General features: G+C 38.4%; 5 protein-coding genes across 10 annotated transcripts; 2 read left to right on the top strand and 3 right to left on the bottom strand.

Annotated features, from left to right (window-relative positions):
• The first annotated feature begins 1442 nt into the window (after positions 1–1442).
• Positions 1443–5884, top strand: RDR1 (RNA-dependent RNA polymerase 1). Of its 2 annotated transcripts, none has more exons than XM_089060521.1 (5): positions 1443–1668; positions 2010–2545; positions 2786–4623; positions 4702–4852; positions 4924–5884. In XM_089060521.1, the coding sequence occupies exons 2-5, from the start codon at positions 2024–2026 to the stop codon at positions 5713–5715; spliced, it is 3303 nt and encodes a 1100-aa protein (XP_088916647.1). In that variant the 5' UTR covers positions 1443–1668; positions 2010–2023; the 3' UTR covers positions 5716–5884. The 2 variants fall into 2 exon arrangements, with proteins under 2 accessions (XP_088916647.1, XP_047962782.1); XM_048106825.2 differs by having other exon boundaries at positions 1444–1621.
• A 92-nt stretch (positions 5885–5976) lies between these two features.
• LOC125207266 (uncharacterized) lies at positions 5977–7746 on the bottom strand. 2 transcript variants are annotated; one of them, XM_048106533.2, is made up of 5 exons: positions 7284–7746; positions 6969–7042; positions 6703–6878; positions 6523–6616; positions 5977–6442 (listed from the first exon to the last, which is right to left on the bottom strand). In XM_048106533.2, the coding sequence occupies exons 1-5, from the start codon at positions 7525–7527 to the stop codon at positions 6140–6142; spliced, it is 891 nt and encodes a 296-aa protein (XP_047962490.1). In that variant the 5' UTR covers positions 7528–7746; the 3' UTR covers positions 5977–6139. The 2 variants fall into 2 exon arrangements, with proteins under 2 accessions (XP_047962490.1, XP_088916648.1); XM_089060522.1 differs by having other exon boundaries at positions 6969–7039.
• Positions 7747–7883: 137 nt separating this feature from the next.
• Positions 7884–14882, bottom strand: SIK1 (Protein kinase superfamily protein). The gene is made up of 18 exons (XM_048106532.2): positions 14061–14882; positions 13642–13730; positions 13455–13562; positions 13170–13277; positions 12864–12954; positions 12648–12700; positions 11893–11955; positions 11748–11792; positions 11597–11632; positions 11031–11086; positions 10739–10820; positions 10127–10261; positions 9878–9989; positions 9261–9414; positions 8669–8810; positions 8382–8582; positions 8203–8288; positions 7884–8116 (listed from the first exon to the last, which is right to left on the bottom strand). Exons 1-18 carry the CDS (start codon positions 14827–14829, stop codon positions 8017–8019), a joined length of 2430 nt encoding a protein of 809 aa, XP_047962489.1. The 5' UTR covers positions 14830–14882; the 3' UTR covers positions 7884–8016.
• A 143-nt stretch (positions 14883–15025) lies between these two features.
• LOC125207267 (coenzyme Q biosynthesis Coq4 family protein / ubiquinone biosynthesis Coq4 family protein) lies at positions 15026–17248 on the top strand. 2 transcript variants are annotated; one of them, XM_048106534.2, is made up of 3 exons: positions 15026–15182; positions 15688–15874; positions 16606–17248. In XM_048106534.2, exons 2-3 carry the CDS (start codon positions 15692–15694, stop codon positions 17107–17109), a joined length of 687 nt encoding a protein of 228 aa, XP_047962491.1. In that variant the 5' UTR covers positions 15026–15182; positions 15688–15691; the 3' UTR covers positions 17110–17248. The 2 variants fall into 2 exon arrangements, with proteins under 2 accessions (XP_047962491.1, XP_047962492.1); XM_048106535.2 differs by having other exon boundaries at positions 15033–15182; positions 15685–15874.
• Positions 17249–17330: 82 nt separating this feature from the next.
• LOC125207268 (protein SPIRAL1-like 1) lies at positions 17331–19144 on the bottom strand. Of its 3 annotated transcripts, none has more exons than XM_048106536.2 (3): positions 18988–19144; positions 18150–18412; positions 17331–17769 (listed from the first exon to the last, which is right to left on the bottom strand). In XM_048106536.2, exons 1-3 carry the CDS (start codon positions 19025–19027, stop codon positions 17686–17688), a joined length of 387 nt encoding a protein of 128 aa, XP_047962493.1. In that variant the 5' UTR covers positions 19028–19144; the 3' UTR covers positions 17331–17685. The 3 variants fall into 3 exon arrangements, with proteins under 3 accessions (XP_047962493.1, XP_047962494.1, XP_047962495.1); XM_048106537.2 differs by having other exon boundaries at positions 18976–19109; XM_048106538.2 differs by lacking the exon at positions 18988–19144 and adding an exon at positions 18744–18861.
• Positions 19145–20208: the final 1064 nt, after the last annotated feature.

Genomic DNA, 20208 nt, shown 5'->3' with positions numbered 1-20208 from the left:
CGGATTTTCAAGAACTAACAAATTTACGTGACTAAATTTTATACAACCAAAAACTAATTTATTTGAAAAAAAATAAGCTTATTTATGGCTTTAACTAAAATATATGGGTGCTTATATAGTACTCCCTTCGTTCCACAGTAATAGAGGCGTATCGTTTTAAGCTCTTATTTTGAAAAAATAATACTAATAAATAGTTAAAGTGGAGACAGAAAAGTAAAAGAGAGAATAATGTAATGAAGCTTTCTTCACTTTAACTATTTATTACTATTATTTTTTCAAAATGAGTGCTCAAAACGAAATGCCTCTGTTACGGTGGAATGGAGGGAGTATATGGAAAGTGCATAATATTGTGGTCATATATTTATGATTTGTATATAATTTTTTCTTTTTTTGGAACCATAAATGCAATTAGTGCATACTTTAATTCAAATTTTAAAAATAATAGAAAGAAAATTCAAATATAAAAATAAAAAATAAGATTAAAGGCTAATAAATCTTTTTAATTTATTTATTTAATATATTTATTATTTTAATATATAATTAATACATCAAATTATTAATATAATCTTATTTGGACTCCACAAAATTTAGATTATTAGAAGTAATTGAGAACTATTAGTCCTACGCCAATGGAATAGAATCTCATTAATAGAAGTTAATTGATAGTCTCCATGCTAGTACTTTTTTTACAATTAATAGTACAACTCAAGAAATGGTAAATTAAAAAATGATTTGTTTATTATTTATCGTGTACGAATGTTAAAATATAATGGTGGGGGAGGAAAGGATGGATAAAAGTTTCTTAAGCGAGAAGTCTTAGGTCATTTATTTTCTCTTCCTTTAGAATCTTTTAAGATTTTGGGACCCATGTTGGATTTAAAACAAATACACTAGTCAAGCTTTCATAATTTACATATGTACGACCAAATTAGTTTTTTCTTCCAATTATTTTCTAAATATAGTGATTATATTATTATCAAATAAAAACAGAAACTCGAAAGTGATATAGTATTTCAGATCTACTCCGTTTTGGCATGAATTTTATAAACTTTAGATACCTCATGAGTGTTGTAGATAAGTGGAAATAATGGCATAAATTTTTATAGGGCTATATATAAATAATAAATGCTAGGAAAGTGTGCAGGTTGTTTTAATCCAAAATTGATAAAATATGAGATAGAATAAAAAATAACTATAAAGTAATTTGTAGAAAGAATATAAAAATGACAAAAACAAGATTACTTTTCTGATTGAAGCATGAACTCGTCCAATTTTTAAAGATTGATAAAAATATTTGCATCATATTCTCTCCTTTAATTGGGCAATATATTTAGGGCTACGCAAGACTCCATTCGTCAGCAATGAATTAAATGATTAAACTATGTTTTCAAAGAATCTTTGTGGTATCCACTTTACATAGTGTAATGTGAAGAAACGTTATTGACTTGAAACACAGTGAGTCACTCTCAACTCTCAGTCTCTCACCCATCCCTTTGTCTCTCTCTCAAAGTTGAATCTTTTCTTGGAATGGGTTTGGTAGAAGAAGCTCATCCCTTGATCATTCAACTCTCGTTGTACTAAAATACTTCCAACTTCCCACTTCACTCTCTTCGATTTTAGGGTAGTTTCTTTTCTCTCTCAAACCTCCCTCTACGTGTATATGTATATGTATGTAATGATCACTCTCTAAGATTGAATTTTTCCCACATAACATACACATATTTGTTAGATCCATCTGTAAAATGTGACTTGTTGTGATTATGTAGATTCTTGAAATTTTTTAAGTTCTTGTATGAAATGAAATTGTAGTATTAGACCTTTTCTTGTCTTCATTGAATTATTGGTGGTGATTATGGTGAAAATACTAAAAAAAAGAGAAAAAGAAAATAAAAAAATCAGTCCTAACCTAATCAACATGAATTAGCTTTTTCTAGTTATCTTGTTTCCTTGGATATGCTTTTGGTTCTCTTGTTACTCATGATTAAACTGCATTTGTGATTAAATTGCAGTTTTCACTGTGAAAATGAGAAAGACACTTCATGTTTCTGGTTTCCCCAAACTTATTGCTGCTGAAGAAGTGAAAAAGTTCTTGGAGGACCGTACGAGCCCGGGAGCTGTGGAGGCTCTAGAAGTGAGGCCGGGGAAGAGGGGTTCGAGGGCTTATGCCAAAGTCCAGTTTACAAGTAGAGAATATGCTGAGGATATCATACATTTGGCAAATATTGGCCTCTATTATCATCTGGGAACTAGTCGCTCTTATTTAAAGGCTTTTGAACAGGATACCAACTTTGTGAATCCTAAATCATTTAAACATGAGATGGATGGTGTGACTCTGAATTTTGGGTGTCAGGTGTCTAAACAAAAGTTTTCTGTGCTATGGAGAGCTCAAGATGTTTCTGTTAAATTTGGAGCAGGGCTGAAGAAATTTCACTTCTTTTTGAGCCATCGTAATGTTGAATACAGGCTTCAGCTGTCGTACGAAAATATATGGCAAATTGTGCTGCATAATTCGAGTGGTCGAACTGCAAAGCTTCTTCTCATACAGGTCCAGTGCTTATCTACTTATTACATCATTTATCTGAATGAACTTCAGTTTCTGGACCTGAAAATAGAATTTTTTTTACTACATTACCTTGTTTTGTAGCTGTTCTTTGCTCTTGCAGCTACTACATACACCTTGATCATGATATATGATAGTGTTGTTTGATTATGATATATGATAGTGTAATCCATGTGTTTGGGAACTTTTGAAGTAGGTTGATATATTTATGCCTTTATTCTTCAGTTATATGGAGCTCCTCGGATCCACAAGAAGCTCGATTCAATTTATAGTTTTTTCAAGGATATTCCGGATGATCAGTGGATTAGGACGACAGATTTCACTCCATCATGTATCGGACAATCTTCTGGCATGTGTCTCCAGATTCCTCACGGCATGAAGCTCCCAGATTTTAAGCACAACTTTGTATACTACAGTGTAAGTGACACACCATTGGTCTTAGAGAATGGAGCCCCGTTCTCTGCAGATTCACCTCTGGTTCCAATTGTACAACCCCCGCATGGGGTTGAGCTGCCTTACAGATTACTATTCAAGGTCTGCACATTGGTGCAAAACGGATGCATTCCTGGAATGAAGCTAGATAGAGATTTTTTCCGTTGTGTGAATCCCGAAATGCATGATATTAGATACATAGAGCATGCATTAGAGAAGCTTTACTACCTAAAGGAATGCTGCTATGATCCTGTGGCATGGCTTCGTGAGCAATACCGTAAGTACCAAACATCCGAGGAACTACCTAAATCTCCTACCATTAGTTTGGATGATGGTCTGGTGTATGTTCACCGGGTTCAAGTTACTCCAACCAAAGTCTACTTCGCTGGACCTGAAGTGAACATGTCAAACCGTGTCCTCCGCCAATTTTCTGGCCACATTGACAATTTCCTTCGTGTTTCGTTCGTTGACGAGGAGTGGGATAAGATGTATTCGACTGATTTATCCCCAAGGGTAGCCACCTCTATTGGCAATGGAAGGACAAAGCTGTACGAGAGAGTACTTTCTACCTTGAGGAATGGCATAAGAATAGGGGACAAGAAGTTTGAATTTCTTGCATTCTCCTCGAGTCAGTTGAGGGAGAATTCCCTCTGGATGTTTGCTGCTTCAGCTAGAAACCTCAATGCTGATTATATAAGGCAGTGGATGGGTGATTTCAGTTCCATACGGAATGTCGCAAAGTATGCTGCAAGGCTTGGTCAGTCCTTTGGTTCGTCGACAGAAACACTAAGTGTTGCTCGGGAAGAGGTTGAAAGAATCCCTGATGTTAAGGTTGTTACAGATGGGACCACATATACCTTTTCTGATGGGATAGGGAAAATATCATCTGATTTTGCTCGAAGGGTTGCTAATAAATGTAAAATCAGAGGTAGTGTTCCATCTGCCTTTCAGATCAGGTACGGTGGCTACAAAGGTGTCGTTGCAGTTGATCCCACTTCATGGGTAAAGCTCTCATTGAGGGATAGTATGCTGAAGTATCAATCAGACAACACGAAGCTAGATGTTCTATCATGGAGCAAGTATCAACCGTGTTTCATGAATCGCCAGATCATCACACTCTTGTCCACCCTTGGAGTGAGTGATCGCGTCTTTCTGGTGAAGCAGAGGGAGGCAGTAGCTCAGCTCGATGCTATCTTAGTCGATCCACTAAAAGCTGAGGAAGCACTGGACTTGATGGCTCCCGGAGAAAATACCAACATCTTGAAAGAAATGTTGAAATGCGGCTACAAGCCTGATGAAGAGCCGTTTCTCTCAATGATGCTGCAGAATTTCCGCTCAGCAAAGCTGCTCGATTTACGGGTGAAGGCAAGAATATTCGTCCCACAAGCTCGCCAAATGATGGGATGTATGGATGAAACTGGCACCTTGGAATACGGACAGGTGTTTGTGCAATTTTCAGGCACCGGAAGCAGTGGGGATTCAACTGGCTTCAAGTACACCATTACAGGAAAGGTAGCTGTGGCTAAGAACCCGTGTCTGCACCCGGGCGACGTCCGTGTTCTCAGAGCTGTCAACGTGCCAGAACTAAGCCACATGGTGGACTGTGTCGTCTTCCCACAAAAAGGAAAGAGGTAAGAACTGACTCCTTCACAGCATCACAGTGTTCAATTTCATCTAATCATTCTAAAACATACTGCGTTGCTAATCAGACCTCATCCAAATGAGTGCTCTGGGAGTGATTTGGATGGAGACATATACTTCGTGTGTTGGGATCCTCAGTTGATTCCACCTCGTCAAGAATCTCCGATGACTTATGATCCTGCTCCTAACACACAACTTGATCACGATGTCACCATTGAGGTAATAATCATCATTTGCAATACTTGATACAAAGCTATGTTTCTAAAATAAAATGTTAATTTGTGGTGTAGGAAGTTGAAGAATACTTCACAAATTACATTGTTAACGACAGTTTGGGGATCATAGCCAATGCACATACTGTCTTTGCTGACAAAGAGTTTAGCATGGCATTAAGCAGTCCATGTGTAGAGCTGGCCAGACTTTTCTCAGTTGCAGTCGACTTTCCCAAGACCGGAATCCCTGCAGAAATCCCTCCTTACCTTCGTGTGAAAGAGTACCCAGATTTTATGGACAAGCCCGACAAGACGACGTACCAATCGGAGCGGGTCATCGGGAAGCTCTACCGCGAGGTGAAGGATATCGCCCCTCACACATCTTCTGTGAAGAGCTTCACCATAGAAGTGGCTATAAAATCTTACGATAGTGACATGGAAGTCGAAGGATTCAGAGAGTACATTGACGAAGCCTTTGAGTATAAGACTGAGTATGATTACAAGCTGGGGAACTTGATGGACTACTATGGCATCAAGACTGAGGCTGAGATACTGAGCGGTGCCATCATGAAGACGTCAAAGACTTTTGATCGGAGGAAAGATGCAGATGCTATTGGGGCAGCCGTGAGGGCCCTTAGGAGTGAGGCTAGGTCGTGGTTTAAGAACGGAAGCGAATCGCGGGATGCCTATGCAATGGCTTCGGCTTGGTATCACGTGACTTATGATTCTTCTTTCTACGGCTGCTACAATGTGGGGATGAATAGGAGGGATCACTACATCAGCTTTCCATGGTGTGTTTACGACAAGCTTGTCCAGATCAAGAGGGATTCACTTAATAGGCATTTCAGACGAGGTTTGAGCCTGGGATGAGTATTTAGTGTTTACCGAATACCCTTTTGCCTCTCTCTGCTGCAATGTGTGAATATGCAGCATAACTACTAGATTTGGTGTGTATAAAACTAATGTATATATCGTTTGTGGACTTATCCAGTTAGACTATGTTATTTTCAACTGCCAATTTCATGGCTCGTTTTTCCTATCTGGTGACTGACTATGCTGTGTGTGTGTGTGTGTGAGAGAGAGAGAGAGAGATGAGAGGAATAACAGTTGTGCAATATAGAATTCAACAACTATAAGATACTGCTACTAAAAACTTTTCATTGATCAATTCATGAGACGGGAATTTGAGGGATTACAACTCAAAACTGGAAGAAGGGTTCCCCATGAATCTTGTTAAACATTTCATGGTATATTTTCACTCAAAAATTGTGTACTGAGAGACTTACTGCCTTCACTAATAACCAATGTAAAGTTTTACCCGCTTTATCACATGGTACGGTAGTTTTAGCCTGCAATCTCTCTGTTTGCGACTCATTGGCCTTCCCTTAGCTGCAGGGTCTCGATTCTCCCTCACGTCTGCCAGCTTCCAAACACAGCATTCCGACTCTGTTTCAATGGAGTCGAGAAGGTACACTGCTTCCTTTTCTGGGGATCTGGTATCTGAATCTTCCAAATAGTTGACAATCATTGCCATATCCTTGAACCTCAGCAGGTCATCTGGGACTCTCAGCAACCGATCTGCACCAGGGCTCGATACCTCCAAAAAGAAATCGAGGAAATAGAATCAGATGTACAAACATGAAAGTAGTAGAGCCAGTCAAAACAAGTAAATATTACTTCAAGAGCTAAATCATCTGGGATTTCTTCATCCAATGATTTCTTATATTGGCGACTGAAAGCCTCAATCTCATCCATGCTGGGACACCCGTATCTGATCAAGGACAGAAAACAGTAAACGATAATCATACTCTAACATTTGTTCCAAGATTACTAGGACTAACACGACACGAGACTTACTCATTTGAAAGTTTATCTAGTCTCACATAGATGTAACCTCGAGGAGACGTTTTGAACGCATAGAGCTGCATCTCTTCACTAAACTCCCGAAGAACTTCTTGAGCTATAGATAATGCTTTCTCACCCCAAGGGCAATTGTTAAGAACAACTCCACCACCATCACCTCCATCACCAACCTACAGTTTTTCCACACTTTCATGTTAACAAAGAATCAAGATTGCAAACTATCCAGCTAAATAGCAATGATCATCAAATTCAAACCACACCTCAGGCTCAGCTTCATCCTCTTCCTCCCACGAATCAATTGGTTCAACTTCTCCATTAGATTCATCTGACGCTTCTTCACCCATACATAAAATGCAAGCGAACATTATCAAAACTAACCAGAAAATGCCGGAAGGCCATGATCCAAGTCAAGGACAAGCCCTAAAGTAATATGGCGTAGACTAAATAACTCTGGCTTCAAGAACACAAATTTCCACCCAAATAAAGCACAAAGTAGCATAAAAAACTGGAGACAATACATCAAACACATGACAGGCACTAGAAACGAACCAACAAAATAGAACAGAAGAGCTTACCATCAGCACCGTCGTGGTTATGAATAGAAGAAGTGGCGTGTAAGTGGCGAAAAGCGGTGATAGACGCAAACCACCATGTGGGTTTGGGAGAAATGCAGGTAGCATTGATGGCGCCAAGAATGGCATAAAGACCCGGTTTTGATGAGGGGTCGTATTCAAGAATGCGAGAAAAAACAGTAAAAGAAGAACATAATCTCCTTACACCTCTGTGTTGTAAGCAGCTGTAAATCCTATAAGCTCTCATATTTTCAAAGCAGGATGAGAAAATATGGCGTAGATTCTTCAATTTCCACGCACAGACGAGGCCATAGTTTTTCTTTTATACTTTTGAATCCGGATTTTATCTCTTTTTCTTTTTTATTTCTCGCCTAATTTTATAGTACTGCCTTCTATAATAAGAATTCAAAGATAAATTAATGGTTTCAAGAAAGTTACAAAATTTTACTTGTCTGAATGTTCCTTCTCACTTCAAAAGATTAATACAAATTATAATTTTATTTAAGAGATGTTTACTTTCAAATTTCTAGTTTATGTTACAGTTGCACTCAGTTTGATGTTTACTTTCACATTCATTTTATGGAAGGTTCTACAATTACAAAATTGGCAAAAAAAAATTACTGTTTCAGAATTACAATCATTTCAAATGGTGTGCATTGAATTCAGTCAGTAAACCTTGAAAAACTATTTGCAACAGCACACAATCAAGATTCTATTTCAAAAAAGATTAGAAACACTACAATCGTAGAATAGTCCGAAGGGTATCAGAAAGGTTTTGAATGGTCTGTTGTTCCTGCACTGCCTGCATTTCTTGAAGCGGCATCTCCTCATAGCACCTGCAACGAAACATCACAACGAATCTAAGAAGGCGAGAAGGCTGAATCTGTCGACAATGAGACCAGGGATTAACTGAAATACATACATTTTGTGGTATGATAATGCCTGAGCAAGATTCATCAGAGTCGGACTGGAATTCAATCTCTGATACACGCCTGGGGGCAGGGGCACCTGTAACAAGTTGAGGAGCTAGCTATATTACCCGAATGTCGAAGAAATTACTGGAAATAGGAATGATTTCATCAAGACTAGGACAAAGAGGACCTCATTTTGTCTGCTTCTACCCTTCTTAGGCTGGGTGTCACCAGAAAAGAGCTCATGCATTGCCTCCACAGCTATGCTTTCGCTGCTATCCCCAGGCCATCCCCCAAGCACGTTGTCGGATAAGAGTGCAATTGGGGATATGTCGGTTGCCCTTAAGAATGGGATCGGTACTGTATTACCAGCAGTGTATATGGACCAAAGCTGCTCAAAAAGATGACCAAATAAGCAAAAATTAAACAACCGTAGGTTATTTAAATGTGGAAGTTGAACTTGGAAGATCAAACTACCTTGTCTAATGCTTTTCTACTGACAGTTTCACTAGCAGCTAAAGGATCGCTCAAGCTACTGCCAACAGCTACTTGTGATATGCTATTTACTTCAGTATTTTGCTCCGTTGTCGGGATTCCAGTGATGGGAGGAGTCCCAATCCTGGCAAGTTATGATGCATGAGTCGGTGTGTATTGGAAACCTTAGTGATAGAGATGACTGCTAGAGAACATCTAAGTGAGAAAGTTCTGCCTAAAGTAGGCAAAACACAAGAAAATCGGGATAAGGAAGAGTTCATGATACTGATACTGAAGGGAGTGAGGTGAGGTATTCTTTCTTTTCTTCCATTTTTAAATATTTCACTCGTCTGTACAACAGTGTAAGTGAGTGTAAGGCCGTTTCATGATGACTTTGTTTAAAGGAGAAATATCAACCCATCCTCCATATAAGCAAACATAAAGAGGTCTTTCCTCCTTACACGAAAATATTTAAAGAATCACGTGAAGTGTTAACAGTGATTCCATATCAGAAGGCAAAAGTAAAAATGACAACGCCCTCCACTAACAAGCATCAGTTCTATGTCTGTATTAGAAATATAAGAAATTAAGTTACCGAGAGTCTTTAGTTTTATCACCAGGTCCACTGACTGGGGGTTTTCCAACATGTCCCGTAGCAGGACCGGAATCTTCTGCTCGTGTAGATGGCGGCACAGTAGCAGTTTTTCCAGTATCAGCTCTATCATGGATTATTACAGTTCCAAAATCACCTGATAAGAAAATTTAAAATCAACGGGTTTATGATTTTGCTAAAAAAAGTTCTCCAGTAAAGTAGCGCCCAAAGTTGCTAATAATACAAGTTGAACATGCAACGGTGAGCTGATTTTACAATTAAAAACTATCATAGATATATTTGCAAATGCTAGCTGACTTCACCAGGTTCAGGAGCTAGTTGAAACAGCCAAATCCATATTAGAGGTTATTTAATACTATCACTCAGTAATTTCATCAAAAATTTCCACAATTTTCAAATTATGTTGCCTTTTCTATTCAAATGCGATCAAGACTATGGTATAATATTATTTTATTTGAAAGTGATCATTCATGTCTAAGATTGTCATCCCTTTCTTCTGCTATTTATGCAATACTTGGTGACGAGTTACAAAAAATGTTAGAAAAATGCTCTAAAAGAGAGCTATCAGATTTTTTATTGATATCAACAAGGGATTTTACCTTCTACAGCTTTTTTTACTGTATCATTTATGCCAGGTGCAGAAGCTTGCTGCCCATCCGGACGTTTTGATGGAACAGTATTTAGTATTGGTTCACTTGAATCTCCTGCCGGCTGAAATAGACGGAATAGATATTGTGATTATAGAAAATGAGTAACTTTCCACTTCTACGTTTTGTAAAAGAGAAAGTATTGTGAATTGACAGTTGTCCTGCCGACACAAATAATCCAAAAGGGAATACTATAAATACCCCTTCTCTCGACAGTGTCCTATCTGAAGGTACTTCTTGTGTTTGCAATGCCATTGATGCCCTAACTTGCTTTGCCTGCTCAATCTTTGGGACCATTGCTGATGCTCCACTTCTACATTTTTCAATGAATTTGTGCTTCATGTGATCAAAAGGAAAAGAGAAAATGATGTAAGAATTGAAGTAGAAGAGATAATTTTGCATACCTATGAATTAAACGAGAATAAAGCATGATACAGATTAAGTAAACCATGTATTATGGATACAAATAAATTACAATAACTTCAATCCGAGTATGGAATGTGTACATTTCGAAAGGCAACATTTGAATAACGTTACTATCAGGGTTGCGCAAAATATAACAGTAATTATAAGAGAATAAACATCCATCAGCGTATCAAAACACGTGACAGCTTTCTTTGAAAAATGAAAGAGAGGTTCAATTCACTAGATCCAATTGTTCAAAGTGGATTCCATATCAAGCGCCATAGAAAACTTTCCCCAAGAGAATTAAGACACACCAGAAACATCTAAGAGTCAACGTGAAACATCTGAACTCATAAAGATTATGCATTGGATTCAGTTAGCACTGAGAGTAAGTAAGCGACACCATACCTTCAGCATTTCAGCTGCTGTGGGTCGGAGTCGTGGCTCCTTCGTCAGGCACTTTGCAACAAAGTCATGAAATACAAGCGACCTGCAACAATGAATAATCAAACATTACAGACTGCAAGCAAAAAAATGCAGTCCATGTATTTACTATATTGGGATACTCAAGTCTCAAAATTCCAAAAAAATATGACCATGATGTAACTACCAGCATAGTTCTAAATAAACGATGGACCATCAACACTTAATGACGAAAGTCCTCAACAGTTGCTGAAAGTAAAGAGAATAGAAGACACACCACTTCTCTTTATCTTCAAGCATTGGGGCAGGTTCAATTGAAATCATAAACAATACCTACCACAACGTTGGATTAGGTAAGCATCCAAAAGTAATATATTGCTATAAAAAGGAACCAAGTATAAAAGTAATGTCTTGTTTGTAGGTACCAGCACATAATAACATCCACAAAACGACTACAATAGCTTGAGCACAGATGCGTTATGAAGGATTCAAGAATCACAAAAGAGAATGTTCTAACTAAATCTTGTCTTCACATTTTATGCTAAGTATATTGGTACATGTAGGTGCCGAATAAATGCACCACTGGCAATAACCTTAGAGCACTTGCAGTATCAATCTGGATCCTACACAATCATGAGGTCCCACAAATATGAAGGGATATGGGTAGATGGGTAAACAATGGTGGTTTACAAGCAAGTTTCTCAAGAATAACTATAACTGTATTAGCCCCTAAATTTAGCTAATGACGCACTTATTCCCTTAGATATTTTCTCAATGAAAGGTCTCGGACTGAATTGTACTGGTCAGTTTAGCATAACCATTTATTGAAGTCTGTGAACTTACTCTCATAGGATGAACAGCTGCTCTTGGAGGAAGTCCCTGGAAACCAAATTTAAGCATCCATGAAGTTAGCAATAATATCGTGAAACAACACAATCTGTAGGATTTGCAATTGTCACTGACAGGAACAAGAGAAAAAATTAATGAAACATGCCTCGGCCATTTCAATTGCAGACACTCCAAGAGCCCACACATCGACCTGGGAAAAAAATGACATGATATTAAATTACTAGTAAATAATGACCGGTCTAAGACTTCTCATCAACAAACTTTTATGAGCACGAAACCAGAGAATATACCTTTCCATCGTAACGGCTTTCTTGAATAACTTCAGGGGCCATCCAATGTGGCGTACCGATGAACTAAGTAACAAAAACTTGAGATGAAAAAAATCTTGAAAAGGGGATAAATAAAATTCTTTTACAGATTATTTTCTGGTTAGACAGCATAAAATGACATATCAAATGCAGGAAGTGCTTTTATATATTATAGTTTTGTCTCAGATAGATCTCCCACAGGGTAAATCCTTATACATAAATCAAGAGTGGATTTAGCTTTTCTCCAAGAACACAACTAACTTAAAAAGGCTCCCTTCACTAACATGGGCCACCCAGTATCATATACGGAGTACTACATTCCTAGCATTTCATTATTGCAAAAAGTCTCAATATCTTAAAATGGCAAGCACACTTTAGTGATGGTCTCACATAAGGTCCAAGAATCTATGCAGCATTGCTAGGTAAAAGACATTCTTCAGATGATCAACTAGTAGTAATGGGTCTTACTATTTGTGGCATGTGTCACATGCCCGACTGGATCAACATTCTTTGAAAATAGTCATTCATCAGATGATTAATTAATCTGACCAGTGGATCAAACAAAATGCTAAAAAATCTTTCTGCTTAACCATCATCAAATTTCAAGATGGCTCATTTAATATGTTGGAATTTACCTATCAATATCTATTCTTTAAAGAAAAGAAGGAGAAACAACTATGAGGGAGATAATTAAACCAATTCTGATTAGGAAGACAAATGCAAATAGGTGCATATACCGTATTGCGCTTGGACATAGTTCTTGTCAACTGTGCAGCCACTCCAAAGTCACCTGTAAATATCATTATCTCACTGGTTCAAGAAATAGAATGCTAAATCTATACATCCAAAGTCCAAACTGAAATCCATGAAGCCAACCGTCGACATTAACTAGCCCAAAGTTGGGAAAGAGGAGCCGAAAAACTAGTACAAGAAGAGATAATGGTAAGACTTACCCAGCTTGACTTCTCCTTGCTCAGTCAACAAAATATTACCACCTTTTATATCTCTATGCACCTTGAAAATTGAGTGCAGATATGATAGACCCTGATTGACAATAAATAATCAGAGGCCAGATCCATGCATCCATTTGGATGCCAACAAAGCAATTTCTTGTAATATAGCTCTTTACAGCAAATGGACTTGGAAATGGATAAATAGTGATAATAGTAAAGTGAAAGTGAAGTTTGTGATATATAAACAAGCATGAAGTGTTTCATACACTTTTTATTAGCAAACAACAATCAACAAATCACAAGTACCTTCAAAGCTTCTCTACAAATATATGCTATTTGATACTCCTCAAGAGCCTCGTCGGTAACATTCATTAAGTCAGCAACACTTCCACCCCCACAGTACTCCATTACTATCTGCCAGCAAATCCGTAAATTCACTAAATATGTGTGGTTATCATCAATATCAAAACCTTGGGCGCAACTAGCACATGATGTAAAGGATGCTACTCTCAGCACCCACCCAAAAGAAAAACAGTGCAGCCACAAACAGCATATAATAAAAATGGTAAAAGCTGATGCTCTTCCTCATACCCAGAGAAACTCTTCTCCTTGATAGCTCCCAAGATAACGAACAACATTAGGATGACTACACTGCTGCAACATCTCAATTTCCCCACGAATTTCTTCATAACCCTCCTCCTGCAATAATATTCCATGATTAAAAAGCAAAATTCCACAAACAAGGTAAGACCTCAGTGACGACATATTGCATTCATACCCCTTCTGACAATGATATCACTTTGACAGCAACTAATTCTGAGGTCCTTAAATCTCGAGCCTTGTAGACTGCCCCATATGAGCCCTTCCCTGATAAAATATCAATTTAAAGTAGCTAAACCATTTGTTGCAATGAAAATTAAAGTAAGGCATATAGGCTCATATTTCTTCTATGGTAGTAACTGCTAAACAAGTAGTAATTCAAATATTGCAATTCCCAGACATTTCTTGAGTGAAGATTCTGGAATAAGATTTATCACAAAGCTTATTTCCTTCCTCTGTTGCAATGAAATAAATAGCGACAAACTTTATAATGCGTCAACCTGGTCGGAAAATCTATAGCAGTAAATCACTTCAATAATCATAATTCAACCAGAGAGAAGAACCAAGCAAGCAAAACTCAAACATTTGAATCTTTACCGAGCTCATGGAGCAACTCATACTTGGTAGAAGGATCCTCTCTGGCAATGCACTCGGCTATCGAGCTTGATGAAATCTTCCCACTTCCGTGAGTCCTCGTGCCGCCAACCCCATCTCCACCACCACCGCTGCTCTTCTTCCCTCTCCCATATCCCATCCCTCCAATATCTCCAACTTTCTGCATACTCTCCACCGCCCTCCGCATCGTCCCCCCGCCTCCACCACCACCCCCCTTCCTCACAATCGTCCCCATACCCTCATCTTCATCCTCCTTCTCCCCGTCCTCATCTCTCCTCCTCACCACAAACGTCGAGAAATCCCCATCCTTCTCCTCCTCCTCCTCTTCCTCCTCGTCGCTCCCAATTCCTCCCCTAGGGCTTCTCCTCTCCCAAACCGGAGCTGCAGCCACGCTCCGCGGCTTAGAATAGGAAGATGAGGCACTGGAATTCCTACCGGAGAAGCTCGATTTCCTCCGATCGGTTTTGACAATCATCGTGCCGGAGATAGAGGCGTCGTCGTCGGAGTCGTCGATGTCGTCCCCGCCGCCGCCGAAGTCCTTGGGGAGGCGCTTCAATAGAGGAGGCAGCGATTCCTCCTCGTCCTCGGCGGCGTCGTCCTTGTACAACATCGTGGCGTAGATGTCCGCTCCGGGCTCAGGCTCTTTGGATGCGGCGCCGTCTTTGTCGTGGATCACCACCGTGGAATAAAGGTCGGAATTTTTCGGCGGCGGAGGCTTCCGAGCACGCCAGGACTTGGGGGAGAAGTCCATTTTTCTCTCTTTGAGTGAGAGAGAGAGAGAGAGGAGAAGCTTCAAAGCAGTTGCATCCGAAGCTAAAACGTTGAAAACGATTGTAGACTACAATCTTGATTAATTAATTAATTAATTAAAATTTATGCACTTAATTAAAGGAAATTATTTGTATTACAGAATTAGCACTTAATTAATGTAAAAACAGAACAGTATTTAAAGAAGAAAGGATCGAAAGAGAAAATTAAGTAAAACAAGTGTCCCCACTTCACTTCACAGCAGTTGTCGCCGGCGCCACTTCCGCCGCCTTAAGTCCTCGACGATCACGACCCATCAACCCCACCGCCAACCTCTGATCCCTCTTCATCTTTCAGGTTAGCTGTTCTTGTTTTACTCAAATGGTCAAATTTAGGGCTCGAGTGTCAAATTGAAATTAGGGCTCGAATTTCATCCGTTTCTGTTATTGAATTAGGAGCTCGGGTTTATGCTGGATTAGGGTTCAAATTACTGAATACACGGAATAGGGGGACTCTATCAATTTGATTCAATTTATTTTTTCTGCTGATTGTTGCTGGTTGCAGAAAGACATCGCACATGTGGCTCGATTTTTTTCTGATTATGTTTGGATAGTCTGCATTAGCTGTAATTTGTTACCACTGTGTGTGGCGATTTACTAATTAATTGGTGCATCGCATTCATGCTCAAAGCGCGAATCCTTTTTCTTTGGTAACCCAGGATTGTTTTCTCCAGTACAATCACAAATGTTGGTTCACTGTAGGGAAAAAAACAACCAATTTGTGCAATTGCATATGTTTCTCTTTGCGGTTGTTTGGACATTTCATTTGTGCTTGAGTTTGATGAAGTTTTTTGATGTAGCAGGGATATGATGACAGGTGGTCGAGTTAAACTGAAGGGATGGCAGCAGGCTGCTGTGGCAGTTGGATCAGCTGTTGGAGCGTTGTTGGATCCGCGAAGAGCTGATTTGATAGCTGCTCTCGGGGAGACGACTGGAAAGCCTGCATTTGAAAGGGTTCTTGAGAGAATGAAGAGGAGCCCAGAAGGCAGGGTGAGCTTTTAATTCATCACAACATTGCTGGTATTTTTTTGATGCTGTTATATTTACTCTCAGAACTTTTACATTGTTTTCGCTTATCGAGGATTTTAGTTTCTCAAATGGCTTCCTTTGACGTACAGAGTGTACATATGTGGCTCGTTGTGCTTAGATCAGATTGTTTAAAAGTGATATAAGTGGCAAACTGTTTTCACCACATCTAGAGATATTCATATAAGGTGGAATGCCCTTACTTGGCTTATATTTTAGACAAAGCGACAACGTATACCTTGCTTTTTCTGCAATCTCAGTTTTAAATATGGTTGGATCTTATTCAATATTATATGGAATGTTGGAAATATGAATATATGAGTGCAATGGATTTGGACGTATATGGCCTTACCACCAAGTTAAGTAGCATTACCTGGATAGAGATGGTGTAGAAACTTTTAGTTGCAAGACTCTGTTGGAGGATCATTTTGGCACCTTTGAGAAAGAATGTCTGGCATTCTCAAATTCAATTCCACCATATAGGAGGTTCTATCTTTAGGCATCTAAACATAGTTTAACATACTACATGCAATGCAAATGTCATTAGATTTGCTCCTATTGATTTCGGCTTAGAAGTTTGATTAGACATGACGTGCAAATGGGATGTATGAAAATACACTTACCACTGGGCATCTATGACAAAGTCTTCTTTTTAGCTTAGTTGATGAATAAGCTTTACCTGATCTTCTCCACAGGCTGTACTACTGGAGCGCCCTCGTGTCATCTCTGCTAACGTAGGGCATGCATGGGACCTTCCACCAAACACATTTGGTGCTGCATATGCTAAGTTTATGGGATCCAGAAATTTCTCTCCTGATGACAGGCCACCTGTCAGGTTCATGGAAACAGAAGAGATAGCGTATGTTGCAGCACGCGCTCGTGAAGTGCATGACTTCTGGCACACCCTGTTTGACCTACCTACCAATTTGATTGGCGAATCAGCGCTGAAGGTCATAGAATTTGAACAGATGCTTCTCCCCATGTGTGCCCTATCTGTTGCAGGGGGTACTGCTCGATTCAGCCCAAGTCAGAGGAGTTTGTTCTACCAGCATTACTTCCCTTGGGCTCTCCGGGCAGGCGTGAAATGCACTGATCTGATGTGTTTGTATTATGAGCGCCATTTTGATGAGGACTTGGAAGATGTTCGTAGGAGATGGGGAATCATTCCCGCTCCTCCACCCCCACCACGTGCAGCCTGAAATCAACATGTGCTGCATCTTACCACCAGAGTTCTTCCCATTTAAAATAAGGCAAAGAGCTTTTCTTTTTTAACAAAATTTAGTATCCTTTCTGATTTTGTAATCGTAATTTTATGTGTTGATAGCTTCTTTTGTGATAGGTTATGGTTTTGGGGAGTTTTTTTTTTTCAGGCAGCAAAGAGTAATATTACCTGTTTAAGAATAATAATGACAAATGAAAATGTCATGAACACACAAAAGTACAATAGAAGAATATCGTATAGTTGTTTTACAGAAAAGTCACTATGAGAGATGCTTATTATGCATCCAAACACAACAAAGATCTCTCGATTCACACTTCAAATTTACCAACGAATTCATATCTGTCTGTAACAAAACAATCGACAAATCTTGCAGCAGAGACACAATACCATACTCTGCTGCTACATTTACAAACAAATAAGCCAGAACCTCGAACTCTAATAGAATCATCTCACAAGGCTTGCAGCAAAGGCGCAAAATATATTGCTGCTTCTTTTTACAAATAATTTCTCTAAACACACTTGGTGATCCCAGCCACAGAGCTGGGGTCGTTTCTTAGTTGCTGCTGCCGCCACCAAAAAGGTAACCCAAAGAAGAGCCTCCTCCGGGAGCAGCATGAACTTTAGTCGATGGTCGATCCTGAGACAAAACAGAAGTTGTAATCACACAAAATACGAACAATTGAATGCAAAATGATACAAGAAAGATGACGAGTATGCTCTCACCAATCACTATATAAGGAAACATACAACTCTCATATATCAGATATCAAAAGGATCAGTTTGAATTCATCCTTCATGTGAGAACTAAATTTTAGTTGATATTTCTTTAATAAAAAGGAAGTGTCATTACCAATCCCAATAATTGAATCACACATAGTAATCAGATTGTAAGAGAACATATCATAATCCAATCAAGATAACAAAAGATATCAGTAACTTCATAATGTTAAAAAACCAAAATCAAGTAACTTCATCAAAATCTACCAAACACAGAATCTTGTTTCCCCAGAGACATACCGTGATAAAATTGCAAGTACTCTGACCATCTGCTCTAACATAGTTGTTTGTGGTGCTACTGTGAATCCCAGCCGGAATCTGCTTGCTAACGTCTACTGGCTGAGGACCGGCATTAGGTTTTGGCGAAGGCTCTTTACTAGCAACCCTACTCTCACTCGGTGAAGCTTGTGCTTTCTCCGCTGCTGGTTTTGGAGCCTCACCGCTACCAAACAAGTAACCCAACGAGCTCTGCCCTCCACCACTGCTAACGCCACGACCCATATCTATCAATCAAAAGTTACCATCTTAATCCAGGCAATGCAGATAGAAGTGACAATCAGAACCTGATCATCACTAAATTCTGTATGTCTATGCATAAATCCAATAGATAGCCTGATTTCAACTATGTAGAGAATCAAATTTCCTCCAACTATAATTATCTAAAAAAGGTTATCAACTTTCAGTTTCTTAAACTACATTTTGGCTTCAATCCAAGGCTGCAAGAGACAAATAATCCAATGAAGCTCCAAGACAAATTCCTAACCTACACTATATTTCCCTGTTCAAACATTAGTGTTAACCTAATACAAAAATGGAAGAGCAGCAGCTACCAACATCAATAATCATGGGAATTGAATTATTCTTCATGAATTGAAATAATTGCATCAGCCATTATTGCAATCACAATTCCCTAATTATGATACTCCACATAAATCATCTCAGCCCTATAACCCTCCACCAAAAAAGATCATAGTCCACAAATCAAATCAACACCTCTATATACAATTGAGCAAACAAATCAAATCACGCATCAGTGAAGTGAAATGAGTTGAATTCAAGACCATACTTTTCTAATTACCTTCACTTTTTTGTTGATCAGATCTACAGTATGGAGCCATGAAAAGTATTATGGAGAATGAGATTACTTCTTCCAGACATTTATGAAATCTTCCAGGTGAGCTAGCAGTGTAGAATTCGGAATTTAGTGGAAGGAAAGCCAATGAGTGATCGTGCGCGAGTGGAGCTAGCAGTTTCGGATTGGCTATAGCTGATTTCTTTGGAGGCACCAAGATGCAAATACATATAAAGTGGGCCTCACTTTTAAAAGAAACGTGAGGGATATGATTTTATTTTTAGAGATCCCTAAACTATGTGAAAATAACCAAATTCGCTTCAAAATAGTAATCCCTCCATCCATCCATGATTAAAATCCATATATATCTCATCGGCACAGATTTTAAGAAATTGTTTTAAATTTGTAAAGTAAAGTGATAAAAAAAGTTAGTGGAACGTAGATCATACTTTCATATTATTGGTTTAATAATAAAATATGAGTAGAATGAGTTAATGTAACATAGAATCCACTTACTAAATATAGCAAAAGTGAAATGAGACATTTATTGATGGATTGACTAAAAAAAGAAAAATGTGACATTTAATAGCGGGAAGGGAGTAAATCGAATTACTCATAACCGAGACTAATTATCTCATTAATCTCAACTCTCTCTTTTTCAGTCAATTAAATATAAATTTAAATATTATGTCACATTAAATTCAAATCCGGAGAAATTTGGCTCCACGAATTGTTACACTACCACTGAACCAATTCACAAAGATTAACCTCAGCCCTCTTTGTTTTGTCTAGTACTAATATTATGCATCTAATTTTACATTAAATCATGAGATTCTTATGAAAGAAAAGTTCTCAAAACAGCAATAATTTTATAAACCCTAACTATAATTACTCTATAGTTTTAAGTTCAAATAAATTTATGAAATAAATGAACTGACTATACAAACCAGGATTTTCATTAATTTTAAATATACTCTTTTCGTCTTATAAAAATAGACACTTTTGGAATAATAGATTATAATAAAACATATACTCCCTCCTCCGTCCACCAATAAGTGTCTCATTTTGCCATTTTCGTTCGTCACCAATAAATGTCTTGTTTGTTTTTTTACTGCTTTTATCTATGGACCACATATTCCACTAACTTTATTCCACTCACATTTCAATATAAAATTATTACTCTATTTTTCATTCACTTTCTATTACATTTCTTAAAATTTGTGTCCA

This window comes from Salvia hispanica, chromosome 6, assembly GCF_029641045.1.
Source record: "Salvia hispanica isolate PSC_SH4W2 chromosome 6, Shi_PSC_v1, whole genome shotgun sequence".
NCBI lineage: Eukaryota > Viridiplantae > Streptophyta > Magnoliopsida > Lamiales > Lamiaceae > Salvia > Salvia hispanica.
Note: the sequence above shows the minus strand (reverse complement) of the source record. Positions and strands in the feature narration are given on the sequence as shown.